The sequence below is a fragment of the Plecotus auritus genome, assembly GCF_963455305.1.
Source record: "Plecotus auritus genome assembly, chromosome: 1".
Classification (NCBI taxonomy): Eukaryota; Metazoa; Chordata; class Mammalia; order Chiroptera; family Vespertilionidae; genus Plecotus; species Plecotus auritus.
The window spans coordinates 123,525,715-123,551,978 of NC_137770.1; the positions used below are offsets into that span (position 1 = coordinate 123,525,715).

A 26,264-nucleotide genomic window follows, 5' to 3' on the forward strand; every position below is an offset into this window, starting at 1 on the left:
AACTTATACAGCTTAACAAAAGGAAGATAATTCCATCAAAAAATGGACAAAGGACCTAAATAGATACTTTTCCAAAGAGGACATACAAAAGGCCAAGAGACATAAGAAAACATGCTTAAAATCACTAATAATCTGAGATATGCAAATCAAAACAATGAGGTACCATATCACACCTGTCAGAATGGCTATCATCAACAAATCAACAAAGGACAAGAGGATGCAGAGGAAAAGGAACCCTCGTGCACTGCTGGTGGGAATGCAGACTGGTGCAGCCACTGTGGAGAACAGTATGGAGCTTCCTCAAAAAACTAAAAATGGAACCCCCATTTGACCCAGTAATCCCACTTCTAGGAATATATCCCAAGAAAACAGAAACACCAATCAGAAAGGATATATGCACCCCTATGTTCATAGCAGCACAATTCACCATAGCTAAGATGTGGAAACAGCCTAAGTGCCCATCAGCAAATGAGTGGATTAAAAGACTGTGGTACATCTATACAATGGAATACTATGTTGCTATAAAAAAGAAGGAATTCTTACCATTAGCAACAGCATAGATGGAACTGGAGAGCATTACACTAAACGAACTAAGTCAGAGAAAGATAAATATCACATGATCTCACTCATTTGTTGAATATAATGAACAACATAAACTGATGAACAAAAACAGATTTAGAGACAGAGAAGCATCTTTTAGACCGTCAAACCTCAGCATGAAGGTAGGGGAGGGTGGGAGTAAGGGGGAGGGATCAACCAAAGGACTTGTATGCATGCATATAAGCCTAACCAATGGACAAAGACAAGGGGGGCGGTGAGGGCTTGAGTGGGGGGTTTGGGGGGCAATGGGGAGATAAGGACACATATGTAATACCAAAATAAAATAAAATTAAATTAAAAATAAATAAAATAAAATAGGTGGTCAGGAAAAAATCTCTTAATAGTTGATTTCCTCTATTGTATTCTGTTAGTAACAGGATTCGCATATTGTTGATTATCTGTAACTTAAGCCACAAAGGGGAAAGAAAAGTAAAGGCATTTTAACAGTTTTGAGTACTAAGGAAAATGAATTTCCTTCAAGCCAAAAGGACAGAAGTGGCACTTCCAATCCTGGGAATTAGGATAATAAAGCCCTATATCTCAACTATAGGAACACTTTATGAAACAACCTGAATTCCCAACAAATATCAATACATTCTGAAGATCAGTAAAATAATTTCCTCCTTAAAATAGCAACTAGTACTACGATAGACAACTGCAGGGCAATTACAGTTTCTCTCATTTTCTGAAATAGAAATAGGTTCTTCTCTGGATACATAATTCATACAGGGTTTGTTGTTTTTTTTTCTCAGGCTAAAGTGTGGCTTGAGGAAAAAATATAAAGGTAAAATTATGAGCCATTTTCAGTGAAATTTTTAAAACAGCCTGGAGGATAATCTTGTCTTGTAATGAAGGAAAAGTCAAACCCCAAAGCTTGGAGTCCAGTGACCTTTAGTCATGTAATTACTAAAAGAGGTCATTAGAAAACTTGTAATAGCATTCCTTCCTCAAAAATAACAAAATGAAAACCTTTAAAAATTTCAATGGCACCATAAAGAGAAAGCAGCATTGTTTCACTAAGGGAAAGAAGGAGTATTTTATCCCTCACATGGTTTACTAGTAGAACTTCCAGTGTACAGAGATAATAAAAGAAAAATTATATTTGGCAGTTTTGTTATTGCTTTTAAATGCCCTGCAGATACTGCAGGTCCTTATTCCCTGTACCCTGGGGCACAATACAATAACAGAATGGTTTCATTTCTATAGATTTTTCTTGTATCTGGAAGTTCTGGGCAAGATGCTTTACTGACAAATCAACAGATTGACCTGGAAGCCAGAAACAACTGCCAAGAAAATTATGATTGTTTAAGCCTTTAAACCTCACATGTCTAGGTATTAAACATAGTCCAAATGACTTAGTATTGACAGGAGACCCACAAAACAAGTTCTTAGACCACACAGAAAAATACTTCTACTTGAGGGATTCAATTCTTTTTGAAAATTTTGTTGATACAAGAGTAATATTTTTACTGAGAGCTTATACATGCTAGTTACTGAACAACACAGACATACTCCCCTGTCCTTTTCAAGTTCACAGTCTAGCAGGGAGAACAATTTAAAATGAAATTACAATAAACTATGAACACTGCAATAATAGCGGAAATATAGGAAGTTATGAAAGAATGTAGCAAGACCCCACAGTATTTTTCAGACTTTTAAAACCTAATCCATAGTGAGAAATTGCTGGAAGCTAATTCCAGCATGTCATAATAAATGCAAGAAGTCCTCAAAAGGTTGAAGGGCTTCTATATTCAGCAGGGCTGAATCATACTGCCTGCTGGAATAGCCAAAAGCATTACCCCAAACTTGAAAAAGATGCATATGTTATTGCCTGTTGCCAGACAGCTGAGGGCATTTTAATCTACATGTTATTACCTGTTGCTGGCCAAACAGCTGAGCAGCAGAGGGCAGTTCCCCCAGCCTGACAATGCCTACTGTATACCAAACCTTAACCTTTGATATGTATTTCTGCTTTGCCTTAGGGTAAATTGTGTTAATAAAGAGCTAGGGGTCCAGAGATTCAGAGGAACTTGGTTACTGAAGCTAGGTCTCCTCTGGCTCCCCCATGTATTCCAAATTCATATTTCTAGTCTATTAATTTACATGCAGCCCTTCTCCAGATTCCTGAACCCTTCTAGATGCTGAGAAACACCCCGGCAAGAAATACATTTACATTGTAACCCACAAATGCATGCATAGATACACTCATATATAATTAAAACTGAAAATTTTTCATGAAACAATATTTGCCCTTAAGTATGTGACAAACTGATATTTTCTATTAATTTTCTAGTCTTGATTCACTAAATTGATTTTAGGATCCCTCTAGAAGTTTTGACTTGAAGTCTGAAAAGCACAGACCAGTGGTATTTTTAAGACAGCTGCATCACTTACTAAAGATAAGAATTCCTGAGCCCCACCTAAAACTATTGAATTAGAATCCATGAAAGATGGATCCCAGAAAAAAGGCTCTCCAGATGATTTTTAGGCATATTAAAATTTGAGAAGTTGTGGTGTCATTTCATCTGAAATCTAAAGGAAGCTCAGGATTTACTCAGAGAGAGGATAGAAAAATGTTACTGCCAGAAGCCACAGGAGATACAAAGACTAAGTGGGAAAGGGGGAGCATGATATGTTTAAGGAAGTTCAGTGGAAGAGGAGTTTAGAGCTATAAGGATGGAGAGGTAGGCATGGCTCCTTCTGCAAGCTCCCTCTTCTAGTCTCTTTCATACCACCTCAAGAATGATACGGAAGTATTCAGCCTTAAAAAGAAAGGACATTTTTAAATATTACAACATGGATGAACTCTGAGGACATTATGCTAACTGAAATGAGTCTGTCACAAAAAGACAAATATTATATAGTTCTATTAGATGAGATATCAAGATTAGTCAAACTCAAAAAAAGAGAAAGTAGACTGATAGTTGCCAGGGGCTTGGGGAGGGAGAAATGGAGAGTTGTTGTTTAATGGGCATAGAGTTTCAGTTTGCAAGATGAAATGAGTTCTAGAAATTGGCTGCACAACAATGTGAATGTATTTAGCTTAACAATGGTTAGGATGGTACATTTGTGTGTGGATTTTACCACAATGAAAAAAAAGAATACATGAGATCTGAGCTGATATTTGACCTTGACTAGTATCTGACTCCTTTCCCAAAGATACTGAATTCCCCTTAGTTCTAGAGACCATAGCAACCATGCCCTTTTAGGCAATCAAGGCACTAGAATTATAAACCTTTTTCTTTCTGTTTTTTTTTTTTAAGCTTATAAAAACTTTCTACATTTGAAGAATGAAAGAAAAGAGAGATTGAAGAAAAGAAAAAATTACAACCTAACCTTGTAACTTTGCAACTATCTCAGTGGAAGAGATGAAACTGACGAAACACCTCAGTTTTGGCTACAGAGCATAAACTACCTCCGGAGGGTAGCATATATTGGTCTGTGACAAAATTTGTGTTGAGAAAGCTTTTTCTTTTGAAGGGAAATTATACATAAAACAGTGATCTCTAAATTAACAAATATTCTCATTTGGGGGTATCGTAACTTAATGGTTACCAAATCCAGCACTGAATTGCCCATTAGAATCATCCAAGAAGATACTTGGCCCCTCTACGAATCTGCTAGAGCAGATCACCCAGTGACTACTATGTATCTTCAAAGCCTTCAAGGATATCTTTATATGCAGCCTATGTGGGGAAATCACTCAAAGGAAGGACAGTTATGAGGAAGGCTGCCTGAGCACATGCTCTAACCTCTCTCCACCCTCTCTATCTTTCATAGCAGTACTAGACTGTGAACTTGAAAAGGGCAGAGGCATATGTCTGCGTTGTTCAGTAACTAGCATGCAGACCAGAACAGTAAGGAATTTCTGGAAGATATAAAACAGATGGAATCAGTAAAACCCAAAATTGCTAAAGAGCCTTAAATGAACAGGATGATTACATTGTAAACTGGTAAGTGTTGCCAGCAAGGCCTCAGAATATACCCTATATCAGAGGCAGCAAGTGTTGGCAGCAGATATGAGTCACCTCTCCAGTAATTATTGAAGGGTTTGGTGACAATCTACTAGCCTCTCACTCACAGAGCAGCTAACTACTGAACTGTCTCCAAAATGGAGAGAGGGCAGTGATCTGGTTAAGTTCTGGTGGCAGAGATGAAAAAAGCACCTGCATTCCCAGAAGGCAAGTTTTTTGTGCACATTCTAAGGGAAATCTGACTGGATAAGACATCCTCCCTTCTCCCTATCCTATATCCCCTGCAGACAGAAATCCTGAGCTCACAATTTTTATTCACAGTGATTTTTTTTTATGTTTAGAAACAACTGGATGTTTATTTTTTTTAATCTTTATTTTGAAAGTATTACATATGTCCCCTTTTTTATCCCATTTACCCCTTATAGCCAACCCCTGCCTCCCACTTTAACTCATGTTGAGAAAAAAAAAAAACTCCATCTAGCCTCTCATTTATAAATATAAACTACCATGCAAAAATCATGGCAATAAAGAAACAAAGAAAGAAAGAGTATTTTTGTTTAGAGAACAAATACAGGTATTAGCTCCAGAAAAAAAAAAGTAAATTCTAGAAATCAAAGAAAACTTTACCCCATTCATAAAATAAGAACCACTAGAGAGGAGACAAAATGGCGGCGGAATAGACGGACGTGTCCTGAGCCTTGTCCCGGAGCAAATAGAGGGGGCAGCTGAAACGAGTGGAATCCATCCTGAGTTGGCGAAGGAGGCGCAGCTGGTGAGACAGTTTGCAGCCGGGAAGGGCAGAGATTCCCCCCGATGGAGGTAAAATCAAAGATCTAGGCAGTAGAATCTGCCAGACCTCTGTGCCCAGAGGGTCAGGGAGAAACTACATGGCACCAAGCCGCGTCCCTGAGGACAGACAAAGCGTCTGACTGAAAAAAGAAGAAAAAAAAAAAAGGAGGGTCCACGGGACTGCGGGAGGTAGTGGATTTTGGACCTTGGAGTCTGGATTTGGGATCTGAGCTCAGAGGAATGGCCGGACCGCGCAGTGCCGGCAAGAGAGGAACTTGCAGAGACGCGGCCCCTCCTCGCGCTGGGGCCTGCGCCTTTCTCCACTGAACCTAGCTCATAGGACCTTTCAGATACAGACACTTACCTGTGGCTGAGGTGCAGAAGAAGGGGTGGAGTTGTGGAATCTGGGGAGAGCAGGCTGCGGAAGGTCCAGGAGAGGTGGAAGCGAGTCTGGTGCTGAGTCATATCTAAGCCCTGGTCGCCATTTTCACCTGAGAGATAGCCCCTCCCTCCAGTCTCCAGGCAACCAATATAGCTGCACACAGATCCCACCCTGAATAACACCATGGAATCTGAATACTCCCTGAGGACATAGGATCGGCCCTAAAGAGAAATCTTTAGAAGCTAGGCACCTCAATTACACGGCTACACTGCCAGGGCCCTTCAGAGTGCTTCAGTGTGCCTCGCTGGCAAACTTACCGCAGGTGCTTCTGTGAGCCGACACTGGGAGTAAGCGCCTATCCACCACAGGTGCAGCAGCAAAAGCTGAGTCTGCCCAACCCATAACAACAGAACTCTGGGCATCACAGTCACACCTTTCCAGAGTGCAGGCCCCCCGAGCCACATCACCCCGACAGACAGTTCCTTGGTGCCACTGTGAGTCCCCACTGGGCACGCGTGATTTCAATTAAGGGTGCAAGACAGCAAAAATTGGGATACTCCCCTCCACGGCTGCTGACTTCTAGACACAGCAGTTGTGCCTCTCAAGCTCGCAGGCCTACATCAAGAGAACCCAAGTAGCTCAAGTAGGGAGCTATACTAGATTACCAAGCCCAGGAGAACTGAGAGATTACACCAGTAGCACCATCACCAAAAGAACCTGGGTAGCAAAGCAATTGGACCTACAATTAAAACATTACAGAAAACATGGGGAGACAAAAAAAGCAATCCCCAAAGGAAAGAAAAAGAGGAATCACCAGAAAGGGAGTTAAATGAAATTGAGGCTAGCAGCTTAACAGAGAAAAAATTCAGAGTAATGGTTATTAGGATGTTTAAACGGATGGATGACAAATACACGCAATTCAATGACAAATACACACAACTCAATGAGAACTATAAGGAGCTGAATGAGAATGTCACCAACATGAAAAGAAACCAAGAGGAGATGAAGAATGACATAGCTGCAATAAAGAACACATTGGAAGGCTTAAACAGTAGACTAGAAGACGCTGAGGACCGCATCAGCAAATTAGAAGACAAGGTAGGAAAACACACACAAACACAGCAGCAACTGGAAAAAAGACTTAAAAAGCAAGAGGAGAGCCTAAAGGAGCTTTGGGACAACACAAAACGAAACAATATTCGAATAATAGGGATACCAGAAGGAGAGGAAGAGAAGCAAGGAATAGAAAACCTGTTTGAAGAAATAATGACAAAAAAACTTCCCTGATATAGGGAAGAAAAAAACTATGCAAGTCCAAGAAATACATACAGTCCCAAAGAAGTTGAACCCCAAAAGATTGACACCAAGACACATCATACTTGAATTGGCGAACACTAACGACAAAGTAAGAATCTTAAAGGCTGCCAGAGAAAGACAGAAAGTTACATACAAGGGATCTCCTATTAGAATATCAATTGACTTCTCAACAGAAACACACCAAGCCAGAAGGGAATGAAATGAAATATACAAAGTGATGCAAAGCAAGGGTCTGAATCCAAGAATACTATACCCTGCAAGGCTATCATTCAAAATTGAAGGTGGAATCAGGAGCTTCACAGACAAAACAGGGCTAAGAGAGTTTATCTCTACCAAGCCAGCAATGCAAGAAATGCTAAAGGGACTGCTGTAAAAAGAAGAAAGAGAAAGGCAAAAAGAAACACAAACACTAAGGAAAAATATGACAACAAACATGTACTTGTAAATAATAACATTAAACATAAATGGATTAAATGCACCAATCAAAAGTCATAGGGTAGCTGAATGGATAAGAAAACATGACCCATATATTTGCTGTCTACAAGAGACCCAACTCAGAGCAAAGGATTCACACAGAGAGTGAAGGGATGGAAAAACATTTTTCAGGCAAATGGAAATGAGAAAAAAGCTGGGGTTGCGATACTTATATCTGATAAAATAGACCTCAAAGTAAAGGCCATAACAAGATATAAGGAAGGCCACTACATAATACTAAAGGGAGCAATTCAACAAGAAGATATAACTCTGGTAAACATATATGCACCCAATGCAGGAGCACCTAAATACATAAAAAAACTCCTGGAAGATATCAAGGGAGAGATCGACAACAATACAATCATAGTAGAAGATTTTAATACACCATTGACATCACTGGATAAATCATCTAGACAAAAAATCAGCAAAGAAACAGCAATTCTAAATGACGCACTAGATCAAATGGACCTAATTGACACCTTCAGAGCATTTCATGCCAAAGCCACGGAATATACGTTCTTCTCAAGTGCACATGGGACATTTTCAAAAATAGACCACATAGTGGGTCACAAGCAAAGACTCACCAAATTCAAAAAGATTGAAATCATACCAAGCATTTTCTCAGTTCACAATGGCATAATATTAAAAATAAACTATAATAAAAACATTCCAAAAAATTCAAACATTTGGAAGCTGAATAGCATGCTATTAAACAATGATTGGGTGATCAACGAGATCAAAGAAGAAATTAAAAACATCCTGGAGACTAATGACAATAAAAACACAACAATGCAAATGCTATGGGACACAATGAAAGCAGTCCTGAGAAGGAAGTTTATAGCTCTACAGGCTTACCTCAAAAAACAAGAAAAAATGGTAATAAATCATCTAACTCAACAACTCAAACAATTAGAAAGAGAGCGATAAGAAAAGCCCACAGTGAGCAGAAGGAAGGTCATAATAAAGATCAGAGCAGAAATGAATGACATAGAGACCAAAAAAGCAATACAAAAGATCAATGAAACCAAGAGCTGGTTCTTCGAAAGGATAAACAAGATTGATGAACCTCTAGCCAGGCTCACCAACAAGCAAAGAGAGAGAACCCAAATAAACAAAATCAGAAATGAAAGAGGTGAAATAACAACAGACCCCACAGAAATACAAAGGATTGTTAAAAAAAATACTATGAACAACTCTATTCTAACCTACACAACCTGGAGGAAATGGACACATTCCTAGAAAAATACAACCTTCCAAAACTCACTCAGGAAGATTCTAAAAATCTCAATAGGCTGATAACTATGGAAGAAATTGAAGCAGTCATCAAAAAGCTTCCAGCAAACAAAACCCGGGGCCAGACGGCTTCACAGGGGAGTTTTACCAAACATTCAAGTAAGAACTAAAACAAATCCTCCTCAGGCAATTCCAAAAAATTCAAGAGGAAGGAACACTTCCAAGCTCATTCTATGAAGCCACTATCACCCTAATACCAAAACCAGATAAAGACAACACAATGAAAGAGAATTACAGGCCAATATCCCTCATGAATATAGATGCCAAAATCCTCAACAATATTTTGGCAAATCAAATCCAGCAGTACATCAGAAAGATCATACACCATGACCAAGTAGGATTTATCCCGGGGATGCAAGATGGTACAATATTGGCAAATCAATAAACATGATACATCACATAAACAAGTTGAGCGATAAAAACCACATAGTCATATCAATTGATGCAGAAAAAGCATTTGACAAAATCCAACACCATTTCTTGATAAAAACTCTCAGCAAGGGGGGAATAGAAGGATCATACCTGAACATAATAAAAGCCATATATGACAAACCCACAGCCAACATCATACTCAATGGGCAAAAACTAAAACCATTTCCCCTAAGAACAGGAACAAGACAGGATGCCCACTCTCACCACTCCTGTTCAGTATAGTGCTGGAAGTACTAGCCATTGCAATCAGACAAGAAGAAGAAATAAAAGGCATCCAAATTGAAAAAAAGAAGTAAAACTGTCCTTATTCGCAGATGACATGATACTGTACATAGAAAACCCAAAAGACTCCAACAAAAAATTATTAGACTTAATAAATGAATTCGGCTATGTAGCAGGACACAAAATTAACACCAAGAAATCTATGGCATTTCTATATATCAATAATGAACTTACAGAAAGAGAGACTAAAAAAGCAATCCCATTTACCATCGCACCAAAAAAATTAAGATACCTAGGAATAAACTTAACTAAGGAGGTAAAAGACCTATAAGTGGAAAACTACACAACACTGAAAAAAGAGCTAGAGGAAGACGTAAACAGATGGAAGAACATACCATGTTCATGGATTGGTACAATCAACATCATCAAAATGTCCATACTACCCAAAGCAATCTATAAATTCAATGCACTTCCCATTAAAATACCAACGACAGCCGTAACCGGTTTGGCTCAGTGGATAGAGCGTCGGCCTGCAGACTGAAGGGTTCCGGGTTCGATTCCGGTCAAGGGCATGTGCCTTGGTTGCAGGCACATCCCCAGTGGGGGGTGTGCAGGAGGCAGCTGATCGATGTTTCTCTCTCATCGATGTTTCTGACTCTCTATCCCTCTCCCTTCCTCTCTGTAAAAAATTAATAAAAAAAAAAAAATATATATATATATATATATTAAAAAAAAATACCAACGACATATTTCACAGACCTATAACGTACTTTCCAAAAATTTATCTGGAATAAAAAAAGACCCCGAATAGCTGCAGCAATCCTGAGAAAGAAGAACAAAGTAGGTGGGATCTCAATACCAGATATCAAGCTGTTTTACAAAGCCACTGTTCTCAAAACTGCCTGGTACTGGCACAAGAATAGACATATAGATCAATGGAATAGAATAGAGAACCCAGAAATTGACCCAAATCACTATGCTCAATTAATATTTGACAAAGGAGGCATGAACATACAATGGAGTCAAGACAGTCTCTTCAACAAATAGTGTTGGGAAAATTGGACAGATACATGCAAAAAAATGAAACTAGATCACCAACTTACACCATACACAAAAATAAACTCAAAATGGATAAAGGACTTACACATAAGATGGGAAACCATAAAAATACTAGAGGAATCCACTGCCAGAAAAATCTCAGACATATGCCGAAGGAACTTCTTCACTGATACTGCCCCTAGGGCAATGGATACTAAAGAGAAAATAAACAAATGGGACTACATCAAAATAAAAAGCTTTTGCACAGCAAAGGAAACCATCAATAAAACAACAAGAAAGCCCACTGCATGGGAGAACATATTTGCAATGATATCAACGATAAGGGTTTAATCTCCAACATTTACAGAGAACTCATACAACTTAACAAAAAGAAGATAAACAATCCAATCAAAAAATGGGCAACTGATCTAAATAAACACTTTTCGAAAGAAGACAGAAGAAAGGCCAAAAGACATATGAAAACCTGCTCAACGTCACTAATCATCAGAGAGATGCAAATCAAAACAACAATGCAGTACCATCTTACACCTGTCAGAAGGGCTATCATCAACAAATCAACAAACGACAAGTGTTGGTGAGGATGCTGAGAGAAAGGAACTCTTCTGCACTGCTGGTGGGAATGCAGACTGGTGCAGCCACTGTGGAGAACAGTATAAAGTTTCCTCAAAAAACTAAAAATGGAACTCCCGTTTGACCCAGTGATCCCACTTCTAGGAATATATCCCAAGAAACTAGAAACATGAATCAGAAAGAATATATGCACCCCTATGTTCATAGCAGCACAATTCACCATAGCTAAGATTTGGAAACAGCCTAAATGCCCATCAGCAGATGAGTGGATTAAAAAACTGTGGTATATCTACACAATGGAATACTACACTGTGGTAAAAAAGAAGGAGTTCCTACCATTTGCAACAACATGGATAGAGATGGAGAGTATGATGTTAAGTGAAATAAGCCAGGCAGAGAAAGATAAATATCACATAATCTCACTCATTTGTGGAATATAATGAACGGCATAGACTGATGAACAAGAACAGATCCAGAGACTGAGAAACGTTGATCAGCACGTCATACCTCAGGGAAGGTAAGGGAGGGTGGGGGGAAGGTGGAGAGATCAACCAAGGGACTTGTGTGCATGCATATGAGTCTAATCAATGGACACAGACAAGAAGGGGGTGGGACATAAGTGGGGGGATGGGAGGTTATGGGAGAATAAGGAAACATACATAAAAAATAAAAATTAAAAAAATTATAAAAAAATAAAATAAAATAAAATATTAAATCTAATCCATACTAGTGGTCACCATAACCTTAAGAGAAATTGTTTCTTGTGACAAAGATTTTTAAATGAAACTCTCTGTAGCCCAAAAATTATTTTGGAAGGAAACAAAGAGAAGTTTCCTTCAAAAGTCGTAAGGATTGTAATTGAAAGTCAATGTATTTGGCCTCTTGAACTAAAATAAGTAATTTGTGTTTTTGCATCCCTGACAAAGTTTATATAAAGTTACAAAAAGAAATTGACAGCCAGTTTGAAATTGAATTGCCATGGCCTAGAGCAGCCGTGGGAAAACTACGGCCCGTGGGCCGGATCCTGCCTGTTCGGCTGTTCTATCCGGCCCGCGGAGCCAAAAGAGCAGAGGGTTCTCTTGCTCTCCCCTCTGCTCCTTCCCCAGCAGCAGTGTTAACATGGAAACAAGGCCGCAGCTCTTTCTTCTGAGTGGGCGGATTTATATCCGCCCATTCAGTAGAAGGAACAACCTCTCAATCTTCCAGAGGCTCCTTGTAATGCCCGCGGACGCATCCCCTGACATCACCCTGGGAATGCGTAGACACGTTATCCAGGTGATGTAGGGAGACACGCCCCTGGAGAGCACAGTATCAGAGCATTAGCTAAAAAGGAGACCAACAACACTGTTCCCACTGAAATTGATGTTTTAAAGACCAAAAACCTTTCAACCCAGTCTACATTGCCATCTACATCTACATCCCGGGCATAATTTGGAAGTTGCACTAAAGAAAATGTTTAATTTACTGTTTACACATTTTGTTCTTTTCTATTTGTTTTAGTTTTAAATTATTTTATTATATTTAAGTTTAATTTGAAAGGCTTTTGTACCTTTCCTTTGTTAGGCAATTTTATTTTGCCTTTGCCATCTTCAATATAAGGTATGTTACTGTGCTATGATTCCTCCATTTCTTGAAGTTTCAAATTATAATAATTAGTGTTTACATTCTTCGTGTTAAAATGTTTGAAATGAATAAAACTATTGAAATAATAATAATAAAAAAAAGACCGTACCCTTTTATGTAATGATGTTTACTTTGAATTTATATTAGTTCACACAAACACTCCATCCATGCTTTTGTTCCGGCCCTCCGGTCCAGTTTAAGAACTCATTGTGGCCCTCGAGTCAAAAAGTTTGCCCACCCCTGGCCTAGAGCAAAGAATAGCCTTACATGATAGTATTCTACAATGTCATTATAATTTTAGATATTTTACAATAGCATATTATACAATCATCCCAAAAAAACTTACAAACTAATTCTTTGAATGTTTGGCAGCAATTAAAAAAAAAAGGACATGAAAGGATTTAATCCCTTTCAGAAGGAATTAAGGCGCTGGGAAGGCACTTGAGCATTCTATATTGGCCCCTCTTGCCTTTTCTACCAAGAGGGACCCTCTTCTCACAATCCAATTGCCCACAGCTGTTGCCTGAGCTTTCTGTTCATGCTGAGCTTGAAGCCTCGTGGTGGCTGGTACCACTGATCTGTCTCTCGCCCAATTGTGTGAGCTGGGCCCTCCCTGGAGAAGAAACCTGAGTTCCCCGAGATATGTGATCAGTGTGGGGCCCCGCCATCAGGCCAGGGGATCCCAAGGCAGGTGCTGGGCGTGAAGGCCACGGGGGCATAGGCTACCAAGGAGACAGAACTGAACCTCACATCACCCTGCTTGGCCCCGGAGGATGACTGCTTAGCCAGAGACGGGTAAGATTTCTCAGGGAAGGAACAACCTAAGACAGGCACAGTCGCAGAGGGGCCATCAGGAGATAACTTGGGTGTCAACAGAGGTGGGGCACAGACCCTCACCCCCCCAACCTTGCAGGGGCCTGAACTCTCACCCCGTCTGAGGGAGGTCTCCTGCCCCCATGGCAGCTTTGCTTCCCACACCCAGCTCAGATCAGGACACAGGTGACAGTGACTTGGCCCAGCTCAGATTGGGACCCAGGAAACAGACAGAGACTTGGCCGACAGCAGCTGCCCTATATCCAAATCCAGCCTAGCACCAGGAATGCTCAGGGCCTACTCAAGAATGCAAATAATCCTTTCCACTAATATTTACAGGGTAAACTAAGATTGTTGGTAGAGTATTAAATTTGACAGTAAAGTAATAATCAAGTTGTCAGATTAATTTAAATAGGCTAATTGAAATAAGTGAATATTCAAGAAAATTTAATTGTACTGGACAAAAAGCTGTTCCTAAAGTAGTAACTAAAATTTCTATTGGTAGTTCATCTCATGGTAAAATTCCTGAACATGCAATGAACCTAAAGCAGTCATATTTTTGTGCAAAAAATTAAAATTTAAAGTTATCAAGACTGCATTATAAAATTTACAAAAGCCTCCATTAATCAAAAAAAGGGGGGATAGTAGGGTAATATCATGTAAGGGAAAATATCCTACAAGTAAATTACATCTAGAAAATTTTTACTTTACAAAATTAATTTTCATTTGGAATGCTAACAGCAAGACACCCAAGAAAAACACACATGGTGTCTAAAAAAGACAAAGGAAAATCGTTTGGGCAAAAATAAAAAGGATCCCAAATCAATTATATAGAAAAGATTCCTTTATTAACTTTTGGTCAAGAATATGTTTGTATATTCTCAGAAAACAACTCCAAGACCATGTGGATTCCTGCAACAGAGAGGAATTGACAGGTCTGCTCCAACCACGAAGACAAGAGGAGAAACAGTCCAGAGATGGGAGACGCTGACGACGCCTTGCCATGCTAGCAGTCAGCAGCTGTGCGTCGCAGCAGGTTGCCTAGGACCAAACCAGAGAGGGTCAGACCTGCATTGCCACCATGTGCCCACCATCCAGATATCATTGCTGACATGTACACATAAGGAACTGTTTGACATTGAAACGGGGACTCAGAACTGTTGGACATTGAAATTGAGATTCAAACATTTTTTTTTAATTTTTTAAATATATTTTATTGATATTTTACAGAGAGGAAGGGAGAGGGATAGAGAGCTAGAAACATCGATGAGAGAGAAACATCTATCAGCCGCCTCCTGCACACCTCCTACTGGGGATGTGCCCGCAACCAAGGTACATGCCCCCGACCGGAATCGAACCCGGGACCCTTCAGCCCGCAGGCCGACGCTCTATCCACTGAGCCAAACCGGTCTCGGCCAAACATTTTTTGTTATTAAATGTTTATTTCTAGTCTGCAGAGGCAAGATTTTTTAAAGGAAAGAAATAGAGAAAAAATAGATACAGAGGCAAAGAAGCATTGAACAGACTGTCAAACTACAGCGGGAAGGCAGGGGAGGTTGGAGGGGCGGGGGCTGTAAGAGATCAACCGAAGGACTTGTATGCATGCATATAAGCATAACCAATGGATACAAGACACTGGGGGGGGGGGGTGGGGGCGGGCAGGTAAAGGCATGTACTGGGGGGTAGGGGAGGCTGGGGGGAGGTCAATGGGGGAAAAAAAAGGAGACATATGTACTACTATTTGTAATACTTCAAACAATAAAAAAAAAAGAGAGAAAAAAAAATAAGAACCACTAGAAAAAAAATATAATAATTACTTGGAAATTACAAGCATAAGAGCCAAGAAGAACAAAATGAATCACCCAAACAGCACCCCAAAAGAAGAGGTGAATAATGGAATTTAAGTGATTCCTTTGATTAACCACAGAATATTTCTCTTAAGATAATCATCAAAAAATGTACTTTGGCAGGCCTCTTCAGCACTCTGTGAGCCGGAGGAAGGCCCAGGGTTATTATGGTTTGGGGGTAAGTAAAGAAGGGGAGGGCAAGGATCTCACTGCAGTTCCCCAGAGAGTAGACCTAGTGAGTCCACCCTGAGCCCTCTGCATCCACTTTGCCCAAGTATGTCCTGTGCCTTTAATGTCCCAGTACCCTTTACTTTACTAAGCCTACTCTGCACTTAAGAGTTCAGTGCAGGTACCATCTACCTCTGGGAAGGCTTCCTTCACTTCCAGGCTGATTTACATTTTCTAATATTGCCACAACTAAGTTTAACCAACTGAATTATAATTATCCATTCATGTCTCTGTCTTCCTCATGTTCTGAGGGATAACTTAACCAGAAGCACTGAATCTATTCAGATACATAGACTTGAGTATTGGTCATTCATTCTCTATATCTTGTATGCCCACTGATTGAACTAAATTCACTGTTCTAATATCTGCAGGAAAAGATACAAAAAGTGTTCTGTCCACCAAACTCACCATTAAATATAGGTACCTATTCAATCCATTATTGTAGCTCTCTGAGTTCAATAAGGTAACATCATACTTTGGAATTTCCAACAGAAAGGTAATTATTATTATCTGATAATTTATGCAAATTTATTGAACCTTTAAGAATCCAATAAATGGTTAAAACCTAGACGCCCTACTACATAACAGTCAATGCATTTTTTTTGTCTCCCCAAAATGGATACATGGTTGGATATTTTCATTTGTGAAAAACTATCTGAGAGTTTTTCAGGAGTCCTAAAAGGTACCGACTTGCAGCTTTACAGTGCTGTTTCTGTTCCTCTTGATCCCCGTTACCTCTGGGCCACTGAACTGTAAAATCAAGCAAATCTTATTATTCCAGGACTATAGGATGGTACTGGGGCCCTGAAAAGATACTACAAGTATCACTAAAAATCATCTGATGCCTCCGCTATCTGAGATATTTGTGTCCTGAGTAAAGTTCACAGAAATGTTTTCAAGGCTTAAACTCCAATTTTCACCCCCACTCAGACCCACTATATTCTCTATACCATTTCCTGAACCATGAGCATCAATAGGAACAGAGCAGAAAATGTACTTAGCCTCAGAAACAGATCAGCTGGAAGTAGCAGAGGAAGAAGGTGAAGGGCTAAGCCCATCCCATGTAGAAACACAGAGAAAGCAATAGGAAGAAAATGAAAGTCCTGAAATTGTTGACTCACTTTTATCGCTATTTCTTGCAAAATTGTGCTTTTTAAAGGAAATTATATTCATCCCATTAATCATATCCTTATTTTGCTGGGTGAGTGAAACTCCTTTACAGGTTGGGGAAAAAAACCTCCCTAAATACAAACAATTAAAACCAACTCCCTACAGACCCAGTGCCACTGAGCAAAGGCTCCTTATCAGATGCACATAGAAGACAATACTATGGCACGGGCTTTTGAGAAAAGAAAAGGCTTTGTTTTGCAAGTGGAATAACAAGGAGAGAGGAGGCAAGACTCAAATCTGTCAAGGGTTTGGGGCAGGATTAAGGGGTTTCAGCACTGGATCTTCCTGGATAACGGACCCTTCACTTATGAAAGGGATCCCAGGATCTGGTCATGTTTGGTCCTTTGCTTCCATGGGGTAGCAGTTAAGAGTGCACAAGTGTTACTCATGAGTGGTGTTCACAAGTGTTGCTCGCAAACTTTGCTTCCAGGTCTTGCTACAAACAGAATAGAACGAGTCTGAGCTGGTTCTGGGGTGCATCAGGAGTTCAGAAGTTCAGATGTCCTGGGGATCTGGGAATAGCATAATCCCTACATCCAAATTTATATTCTCTTTAAATTATTCCCACAGACAATACAAGAAGCATAGTACTGAGTTCCATCACAGGCTGGGGGACTCTAGGGGTCTGCAGCACCTTAAACAGTTAATACTTGTGACACAAGAGAAACAACATATTGTGAGAATAAGGAACTATCCTCTCAAAACAGATGTTAATGGCCTTTAGGTAGAAATTCCCTAAAGAAAGTTGAGTGTCCCTTGCACTGCCATTTGAAAAATCCTACCTCCTCAACAAGATAGAAAGGCAGATGGAAGAGCATTCAACACAAACTGAAAAAATAAAAAGATAAAAAGTCTTCCAGAAAACTTTAATGCTTTTTCCACAGAAAATAAAAAAGAGGGATTCAAGGTATCTTCTTTGAAATAATGCCTATTTGTAAAGTTCACCATCTGGATTTAATCTCTAACATTTAAAGATATAGCACAGGGATACAGGTAATACAAGTCTGATGGAGGAGGGAAAAAATGCAAACAGAAAATGCACAAAAACTAAACTAGTTTTTAATAATCAGAAGCATAGGCCTAGAGGCCAGGAAGAGATGTGCTCTAAACTCTTTTATACTTATTTCTTACCATCTTATAAAAGCAGGTTCAAAGAACAGCCTTGAAGTAAAACTAAAGAATTTAGGAGTAGTTAGTTATAAAACCCAGTTCAAACTAAGTGGCTAGGGGGAAGAAGGAGAAGAAAAGAATTCGAGAAGGAATAGAGGTCCCTTCTCACTGAAAAGTCTGACTGTTTGTTTCAGCTCCAGTTCTGAAATCTCCCACATTGACATATTGACAGTGAGTGAGACTTTATCACAATATAAAGAATTATATGCTTCATATCTTTGTAAAGCAAAACTTATACATTCATATATATGTTAGTATACAGTCTCTTGGCAGCATTCATTCTAAGTAGGGATACTAAGTTAGAAATTATGGCCTAATTAGCAAATGTCTCTGACAAATATAGCCCGCTATATCAAAACTGCTTAGTAGGTAATTTATGAAAGAAATTCTAATTCAACTGACTAGTGCAATAAGTGTCAAACAAAAGACAGCAAAACGTATGTTGAATTTTCCACATTTTACAAGAGAGCAACCTAAAGTATAATGGAATAAAAAGCATGTTACATAAATTTCATTATTTTAGTATGAGAGGCACTGATACACAACAGAGCTTTGTTTTTCTACAAAGAACTTTGTCACCGATGGCCCTATCATTTTCCAATTTAAAATCTCACATGTCAATAAATTCTCCAAGGTACTTACAATCTTAATTTAAAACACTACAAACCACACAATCAAGTTATTAGTAAATGACAAATTGGGAGTTTCCACTTACTTAGATATATTGTTGAAGCTGAGAAACAGACGTTGGAGGCAGGGCAAATTATCCACATCTCTCTAGAAGGAAACAGAAAGCAAAAATTTATCAGCCGAAAGCAAAAGAAATATTATAAATGTCTTCTTGCTCAGCTGTTGAAATAGTCAATTCTATTCACCACAACCTTGCTAGACCATAGATTTCTCCTGAACATTGAGCTCCATTCTTCTCCACTGCAGATTAAAGGGGAGGGTTTCAGTACATCCGCAGAACAAGCTGCACCACTCACAAGGTAAAGCACTGAAGAGAACAGAGAAATGCTGCTGCCAGCCTCTTTAAGCATGCTTTTGGGAAAGAAGCCAAATGCTTCTTCAGCATTTGAACGTAGCACAAATGTAGTATGATCAAACATTTGTTAAAATTCATTTTTAAAAGGAAGCCATTCTAATGCTTTAAATTTTGAATTTAGGCAATTCGCTTTCCAAATAGTACTAGAATTTCAAAGCAACTTACCTCACTATTCTCAAACCTTTGGAAATATACCACTCAGTTACAAATGAACAAAACACAAACAATTCCTCCATAAAACTAAACGCAGATCATAGTGTCACTGAAGGGTACCATAAGGGCAATTTCCATTCTAAGCAAGAATCGGAGGTTCTTGTAATTGGAACTTTACCCTTTTCTGTTAAGGTACAGCACCCAAAAGCAAACTTCTGCTGTTTACATGTAATTACTGTCAGCAAATATTGAAATCTTTGGCCCAAGTTACTTTTAAAGTATTTTTATTGATTTTTAGAGAGAGAGGATGGGAAAGGGAGAAAGATTGAGATGAGAGCAGAACACTGATCATCTGCCTCCTGCACACCCTACATGGGGGATCAAGACCACAACCCAGGCATTACCCTGACTGGGAGTCGAACCAGTAACCTTTTGGTGCACTAACCTTTTGGTGCACAGGACAACACCCAACCAACTGAGCCACACCGGCCAGGGCCCAAATGATTTTTTAAAATCATAAAATAAAAACAAAGTTACCTAATCTCATTAAGTAAAAAGACACAAAACTTCTGAAAAGTATGACATACTGGAGTGACAGTTAAGAGGAAGCTTAGTCTGCAATATCATTATTCACGTAAGAAAAAGTATACAGTTGAAATTGTTGCAGGGGTAGGGTAGAAGTGGATGGAAAGGTGACTCAGGATTTCATACTATCCTAGAGGCTGAGAGCACAAGATTCCATTTATCCTGACTTCCAGTACTCTGCTTTTTAAAACAGCACAGGGGTCCTCCAACCTTCTCTCAATCCCTTAGGCTCTAAAGAGTGTAAAACAAATATAATTGCAGCTATCAAATCACCCACTCAGTACTCCATTCATTTGGCATTACCATTCTCAAGCCCACTCCTGAAAAACCTGTTCCATAGCTGTGAGTTAGTTATTTTTAGAGCTTATCAACCATGGTCAAAAAATAAGTCTGCATAAAACAGGAAGTCCCCGCAGTGGGTAATAAGCTCCATATGTTGGCAAACTTCTTCAACCAGCTCTATCAGCTACCTCACTCTCTGATATTCCCAGAAATGAAAGGGGAGTGGGGTGGAGGAGGAGTGATAAACTAGTAGTAGAGCTCATTTTATTCCAGGGCTCTATTTTCCAAAGAAAATGGTAGCTTGCTTCCTATCTGTTCTCCAGAAGTATGGAGTCACAACCTAAATGAATGCCCTCTCTGTGCTCTTGGGAAATCCCTTCTCCCAATTCTTCCTGGAATCTACCTGAGATATTGCTAGGCACTAGCATTGTTTGCTGACATCCAACTGGAAGAAACTGAGAAGAAGTAGCCTGGAATTCTACTAAATCAAGGCATCTTTAAAAAAAATTATTTTTTGTCTCTTTGAGCTCCAGCCTACCACCTCCAGAGACTACAGACACTTTTCAAGACATATTTTTTGGCTATTAAAATATAATATAAAATTACATCTGGTGATAATTTGTGAGAAAAGTTTTTTAAACTTCATTTAAGTTATAATGTTTTATATTTATCTTCATTTATAAAATAAAATTTTAGCAGGTCTTTATCAAATTTTCAAAATCAATAACTGTCATGACCTAATAGAGCTATGAAAAATATTCATAATAAATTGAAAAGCTAAAAATCAGAATTCTACTACATTTATAACCACTTCAATAGGCAGTCTTTCCAGCAGTTTAAAAAGCAAAATAATTACACACTCATTTTTGTTGTTCCAAATTTCATTTTTAAAGAAAATTTTAACTTTTCCTTAATTTTTCTAGCAATTCAGAGATATACTTTGTAATGAATTCCTAGCATTACAATTATGGGGGAATCAGTATTCAACAATCTGTTTACCAAAAATGTTTATTTTGGAATGGTGAAAAAAGGAGAAATGATGTAAAAAAGCTAAATCCTCATAACTTTGAGAAAAAGTCACCATATTTCATTGCCAAGCATTAAACTCAACAGTTCTTTTCTGGAGATAACAATATCATAGGCAGAAAAACTATGGCAAAGAGGCAATGATGTTAACAAACCTAAGATGATAAGATAATAAAATAAAATATTTATATACAGAATATTTATAGTTCATTTGTTATTAATCTGCTCATAGTCTCAAATTTATTATATTAACAAAATGCAATTCTGAGAATCACATTCAAAACTTTTTTGAAGATTCAAAACCATTTTATATATTTAAAAAATATAATCATTTTAAAATGGATTTAATTAAAAATACAAGATTATTGAGATTATAATTCTTTATTCTTCAAAAGCATAATAACTTGACATTTGATAAATATTCTTGTCCTATTCTACTCAGTGTTTTCCACATTCTTAAACTTCACAAAAGAACTAAATGATTCAGCAATCTGACCATGTGTATAACATCTATTTCTGGAGCTATTTTTAGAGCAGCCTCCTGCAGAGGAATAAGGAAGAAGGCAAAGAGAGAAAGGCTTTGGCATGCATCAAGTAGGACAAAGATGACTATAATAAAATCACAGTTACTCTCATCTTGTTATTTATTCTGTCATACAAAAAAAGTCAAGAGTAAAAAATATATAGAGGTGATTGATTTGATTTTGAGAACTGGAAACGTATTTATTAACAAAGCATAATAAGTTTGAAAAAAAACAAAGGAAACGTTATATTTTTATTAAAAGGTTTATTAAATTAATTCCAACATGATTTTAATTCCTACAGTGATCACTTTGTGACAGAGACACATATTACATGAGGAATAATATGTGTAAGCCATCATATCAATGACTCTAATCATACACAGTGGAACCTTGGTTCTCGAATTTAATTTGTCCTGATAGGCTGTTTGAGAATCAATTTGTTCGAAAACCGAATGATTTTTTCCCATTAGAAATAATGTAAATTGAATTAATCCATTCCAGAACCACAAATGATTCCATTTAAATATTTCTTATATACAGTACATGTCTAATGTACTGTTTAATCTATAAATAAACACTTCTTAAATTTACCAAACCACCTCCTACTAGCCTTAAATCACTTTCAGCACTCGTTCCAGGGGTGTCTTTCAGGTCAGCATGTAACATCTTTGTTCATATATTGCTGCCTCCAAAATGCTGGCACTGGCTAAATGCTTTTTATTTATCCAAATCAACAACAGTTTTTATACCTCTTCAATTGCCTGTGATCATTGTTTCTTTCACACTCTTAGCAATAGCTGCACTAGATGGCCTCTTTATGTTTTAAAATTGTGCTAACCTTTCACTTCCCCAACAACAAAAGCATTCTCTTTTTTTGTGGCCTGAGAGATCCTTTTTGTCATGCTGAGGTATTAGCATGAAAGAGTTATCAGTTCAAAAACCAAAGTTTGGTTTCACAACCTAGACATTTTTTCTGTGCACAACTTGGCTGAGAACCAAATTGTTCAGAAATAGGAGATGGTAAAGAAAGGTTTGTGGGAACCCCTTTCACATCCCGCGTGGTTCAGGGTTCCGGTTCAGGGTTCGGGTTCTGGAGAAGGCCGCACACAAATGAAAAGAGACTTGGAAAAGTATTAATTTGGGAATATTGGGGGCCAGGCGGGAGCCCACCTCTAGTGGGAGGACTACACCCCACTCTGGCCTTGCTATCCCTTTTATTGAGACTATGGGATACACCCATAGCCTTTAGGCAGGAAATTCCAATAACAGAAATTTATATAAGACAAACAGAGGTGGAGGCTGCTTCAGCTAACAATGTTTCAACTAAACAGTGAGCAAACTAACTCTGACCTGTCAGAGCAATGAAGGTTGTAGACCAGCCTTCCCAGTTCCCTGTCCATATCTTTCTAATTAGTGAGACAATGATCAGTTTCCAGCAAAGGTTTGACTGCATTTAAATGCCAATGAAGAAAAGCCCATTATTTGGTCTGTTACCCAAAGGCATTAATATGCATATCTGCTTTTTATATTTACTACCCATTACATGGCAATAAGTATCAGTCAATCTAGCTGCAAGTTACTCTTTAAGTCTGCTTTTCTTCTATGCACTGTTGTAATCCTCTCACACAAAGAAAACAATAAAAGGGAACTGGAAATTATACTGATAACAGCTATTGAAACTCTGACTACAAAGATTTCTAGTCTTTATAATCTAGGAGAAGAAAGGTAAAGAATTTTGTTTACTTTATCTTATCTGGGCAAATCCTGAACTTCTTAACTCCAGAGATTAAAAAGCAACAATAGAAAATGGAGCTTCAGGAAAAAAAGCAAACCCTAACTGAAAGAATAAAGTTTTTTTTTTACAGCTGTCCGTTTTATCTTAAATCTCCAAGGTCTTCCCCCTTCGCCAGTGATGGGAACAAGACCCTTAAACCTGTCCCAGGAAGCAGCCCCTAGCTAAGAGCAGACAGAGCAAATAGTGCTCTGACAGATAAGAAAAGCAGGACATGAGATTACCGGATGGGACTGTTGACTGAAAACTTAGGCCCTGTCATTAAACATGTTATTAACGAGCCCTGTTGGAATTTCCTGGCGACTTTGTCCTCTCTTCCCCCCTCACATGTGTAACCCCCCGATGTATGGTTTTTGCCTATATATACTTGTAAGACTTTCTGCTCGGGGTTCGACTCCCTGCTTGTGTGAGTTACGAGTTGAGCCCCAGCGCGCTGGAATAAAGCCTCTTGCTGTTTGCATCAAGTGACGCCTCCTACGGATGATTGGGGTTGCCGTCGATCCGTGAGATAGAGTAAGGGTCTCCCACTGGGGGTCTTACATTTTTGGGGGCTCGTCCGGGATCTGACGGCCCTCCCTCAACCGCGGAGTCGACCTTGGAGGTAAGAAGGGGTACCCCGAGGTTGTCTGTCTTTGTCTTGTGTTTTGCTAGTGAGTCTGGTCCTGTGTGCGCGCTTTCGGTTTTGCAGCCGTTCGGCGACTCGTGAGAGTGGCCGAACAGTGGTCGGTAGACGTGCCTGGAGGGCCACAGGTTGCAGCCCTGGGGGACACCCCAAGGGTGGAGGAGAGCCAGGGACGCCTGGTAGTCTCCTACTGTAAGGGTGCTGATCGAGTTTTACTGTTGGATCAGAGATTGTCAAAATTGCGCCCATCTGATTCTGTTGCGTGTTTGTGGTGGACAAGGTGGAGTAAGTGGGTCCGCGTGTCTGTAATATTTTTGTTATTTGTGTTTCTGACGACGTACAAATTGACGATGGGACAGACTGTGACAACCCCTCTTAGTCTGACATTAGACCATTGGACTGAAGTTAAGGGAAGAGGTCGCGACCTATCAGTTGAGATCAAGAAAAGTCCATGGCGGACCTTCTGCTCCTCAGAATGGCCTGCTTTTAATATAGGATGGCCAACAGAAGGAACCTTTGACCTATCTGTTATTTTTGCTGTTAAGGAGATTGTTTTTCAGAAAGAACCTGGAGCCCATCCGGATCAGCAGCCCTACATCGTGGTCTGGCAGGACCTGGTGCAAAACCCACCCCCCTGGGTTCGACTTTGGGTTGTAAAACCCAAGCCCCGGCCGGCCACTCAAGTTCTAGCCGTCCAATCTCCCAGTTCTGGGGAGAAATCCAGTCACTCGGACCCCCCCCAAGAAGATTTATCCAGAAATCCAGTCTGACCTCCTTCTCCTTGACTCACCTCCCCCGTATCCTCCTGCCCCGGTTCCCATAGGGGGTCGGGAAGAGCCAGAAGCACCGCTGGCTCCTGCAACTGCCCCCTCTGCTCCCCCTAACGAGTCTCTGCCGGGGCCTGCGCAGGGCACCAGGAGCCGCCGCGGAATGACTCCTGACACCACCGTCGCCCTCCCCCTGAGGGCTTACGGGCCCCCGCCGGCGGCGACGGATGGTGGACCGGCTCCTCTTCAGCCCCTCCAGTACTGGCCTTTTTCCTCCGCAGATCTGTATAATTGGAAGACTAATCATCCTCCCTTTTCAGAGGACCCCCAGCGCTTAACCGGGCTGGTGGAGTCTTTGATGTTCTCTCATCAGCCCACCTGGGATGATTGCCAGCAGCTACTACAGACCCTTTTCACAACTGAGGAGAGGGAGAGGATTTTATTGGAGGCAAGGAAGAATGTACCAGGAGCAGATGGACGACCCACCCAGCTCCCCAACATCATCGAGATTGCCTTCCCCCTCTCCAGACCTGACTGGGATTTCAACGCGGCAGAAGGTAGGGAGCGACTGACAGTCTATCGCCAGACTCTAGTGGCCGGCCTCCGTGGGGCAGCGAGACGCCCCACTAATTTGGCTAAGGTAAGAGAGGTTATCCAGGGGGCCATGGAACCCCTGTCAGTATTTCTTTTTTTTTTTTTTTTTTTTTTTTTTAAATATATTTTATTGATTTTTTTTTACAGAGAGGAAGGGAAAGGATAGAGAGCCAGAAACATCGATGAGAGAGAAACATCGATCAGCTGCCTCCTGCACACCCCCCACTGGGGATGTGTCCGCAACCAAGGTACATGCCCTTGACCGGAATCAAACCTGGGACCCCCCAGTCCGAAGGCCGACGCTCTATCCACTGAGCCAAACCAGTCAGGGCAAACCCGTCAGTATTTCTTGAACGCTTAATGGAAGCTTTCAGGCGCTACACCCCGTTTGACCCTACCTCTGAGGGGCAAAGGGCTTCCGTGGCCATGGCTTTCATAGGGCAGTCAGCAATAGATATTAAAAGAAAGTTGCAGAGAATAGAAGGGTTACAAGACTATACCCTGCAGGATTTAGTTAAGGAGGCAGAGAAAGTATATCATAAGAGGGAAACTGAGGAGGAAAAAGAACAAAGAAAAGAAAAGGAAAGAGAAAAGAGAAAGCAAAAGGGATCGCAGGCAGAAGAAGAACCTGACACGGATTTTGGCCGCAGTAGTAGGTGAGAGAGGCCAGGAACAAACCCAGGGCAGGGCTAAAAAGTCAGGTAACCTGGGCAACCGCACCCCATTAGACAAAGACCAGTGTGCCTACTGCAAAGAAAAAGGTCACTGGGCTAGAGAGTGCCCTAAGAAGAAGAAGAACGGGTCCTCCAAGAAAGTGTTAGCTCTGGAGGAAGAAGAAGACTAGCGGGGACGGGGCTCGGAACCCCTCCCCGAGCCTAGGGTAACACTAAAGGTGGAGGGGAAGCCAGTTG

At 40.0% G+C, this 26,264-nt stretch overlaps 1 protein-coding gene across 12 annotated transcripts in view; it reads right to left on the minus strand.

Annotated features, from left to right (window-relative positions):
* Window positions 1-26,264, minus strand: part of LRRC49 (leucine rich repeat containing 49) — a 253,934-nt gene that overhangs the window by 146,248 nt on the left and 81,422 nt on the right. For 11 of the 12 annotated variants that reach the window (XM_080663538.1, XM_080663543.1, XM_080663542.1 and 8 more), the window contains one exon: window positions 18,679-18,740. In XM_080663538.1, coding sequence (XP_080519664.1) covers window positions 18,679-18,740 — 62 coding nt within the window. Of the gene's footprint in view, window positions 1-18,678; window positions 18,741-18,844; window positions 18,966-26,264 lie in introns of those variants that run through there. The other variant, XM_080663539.1, reaches the window with a different exon arrangement.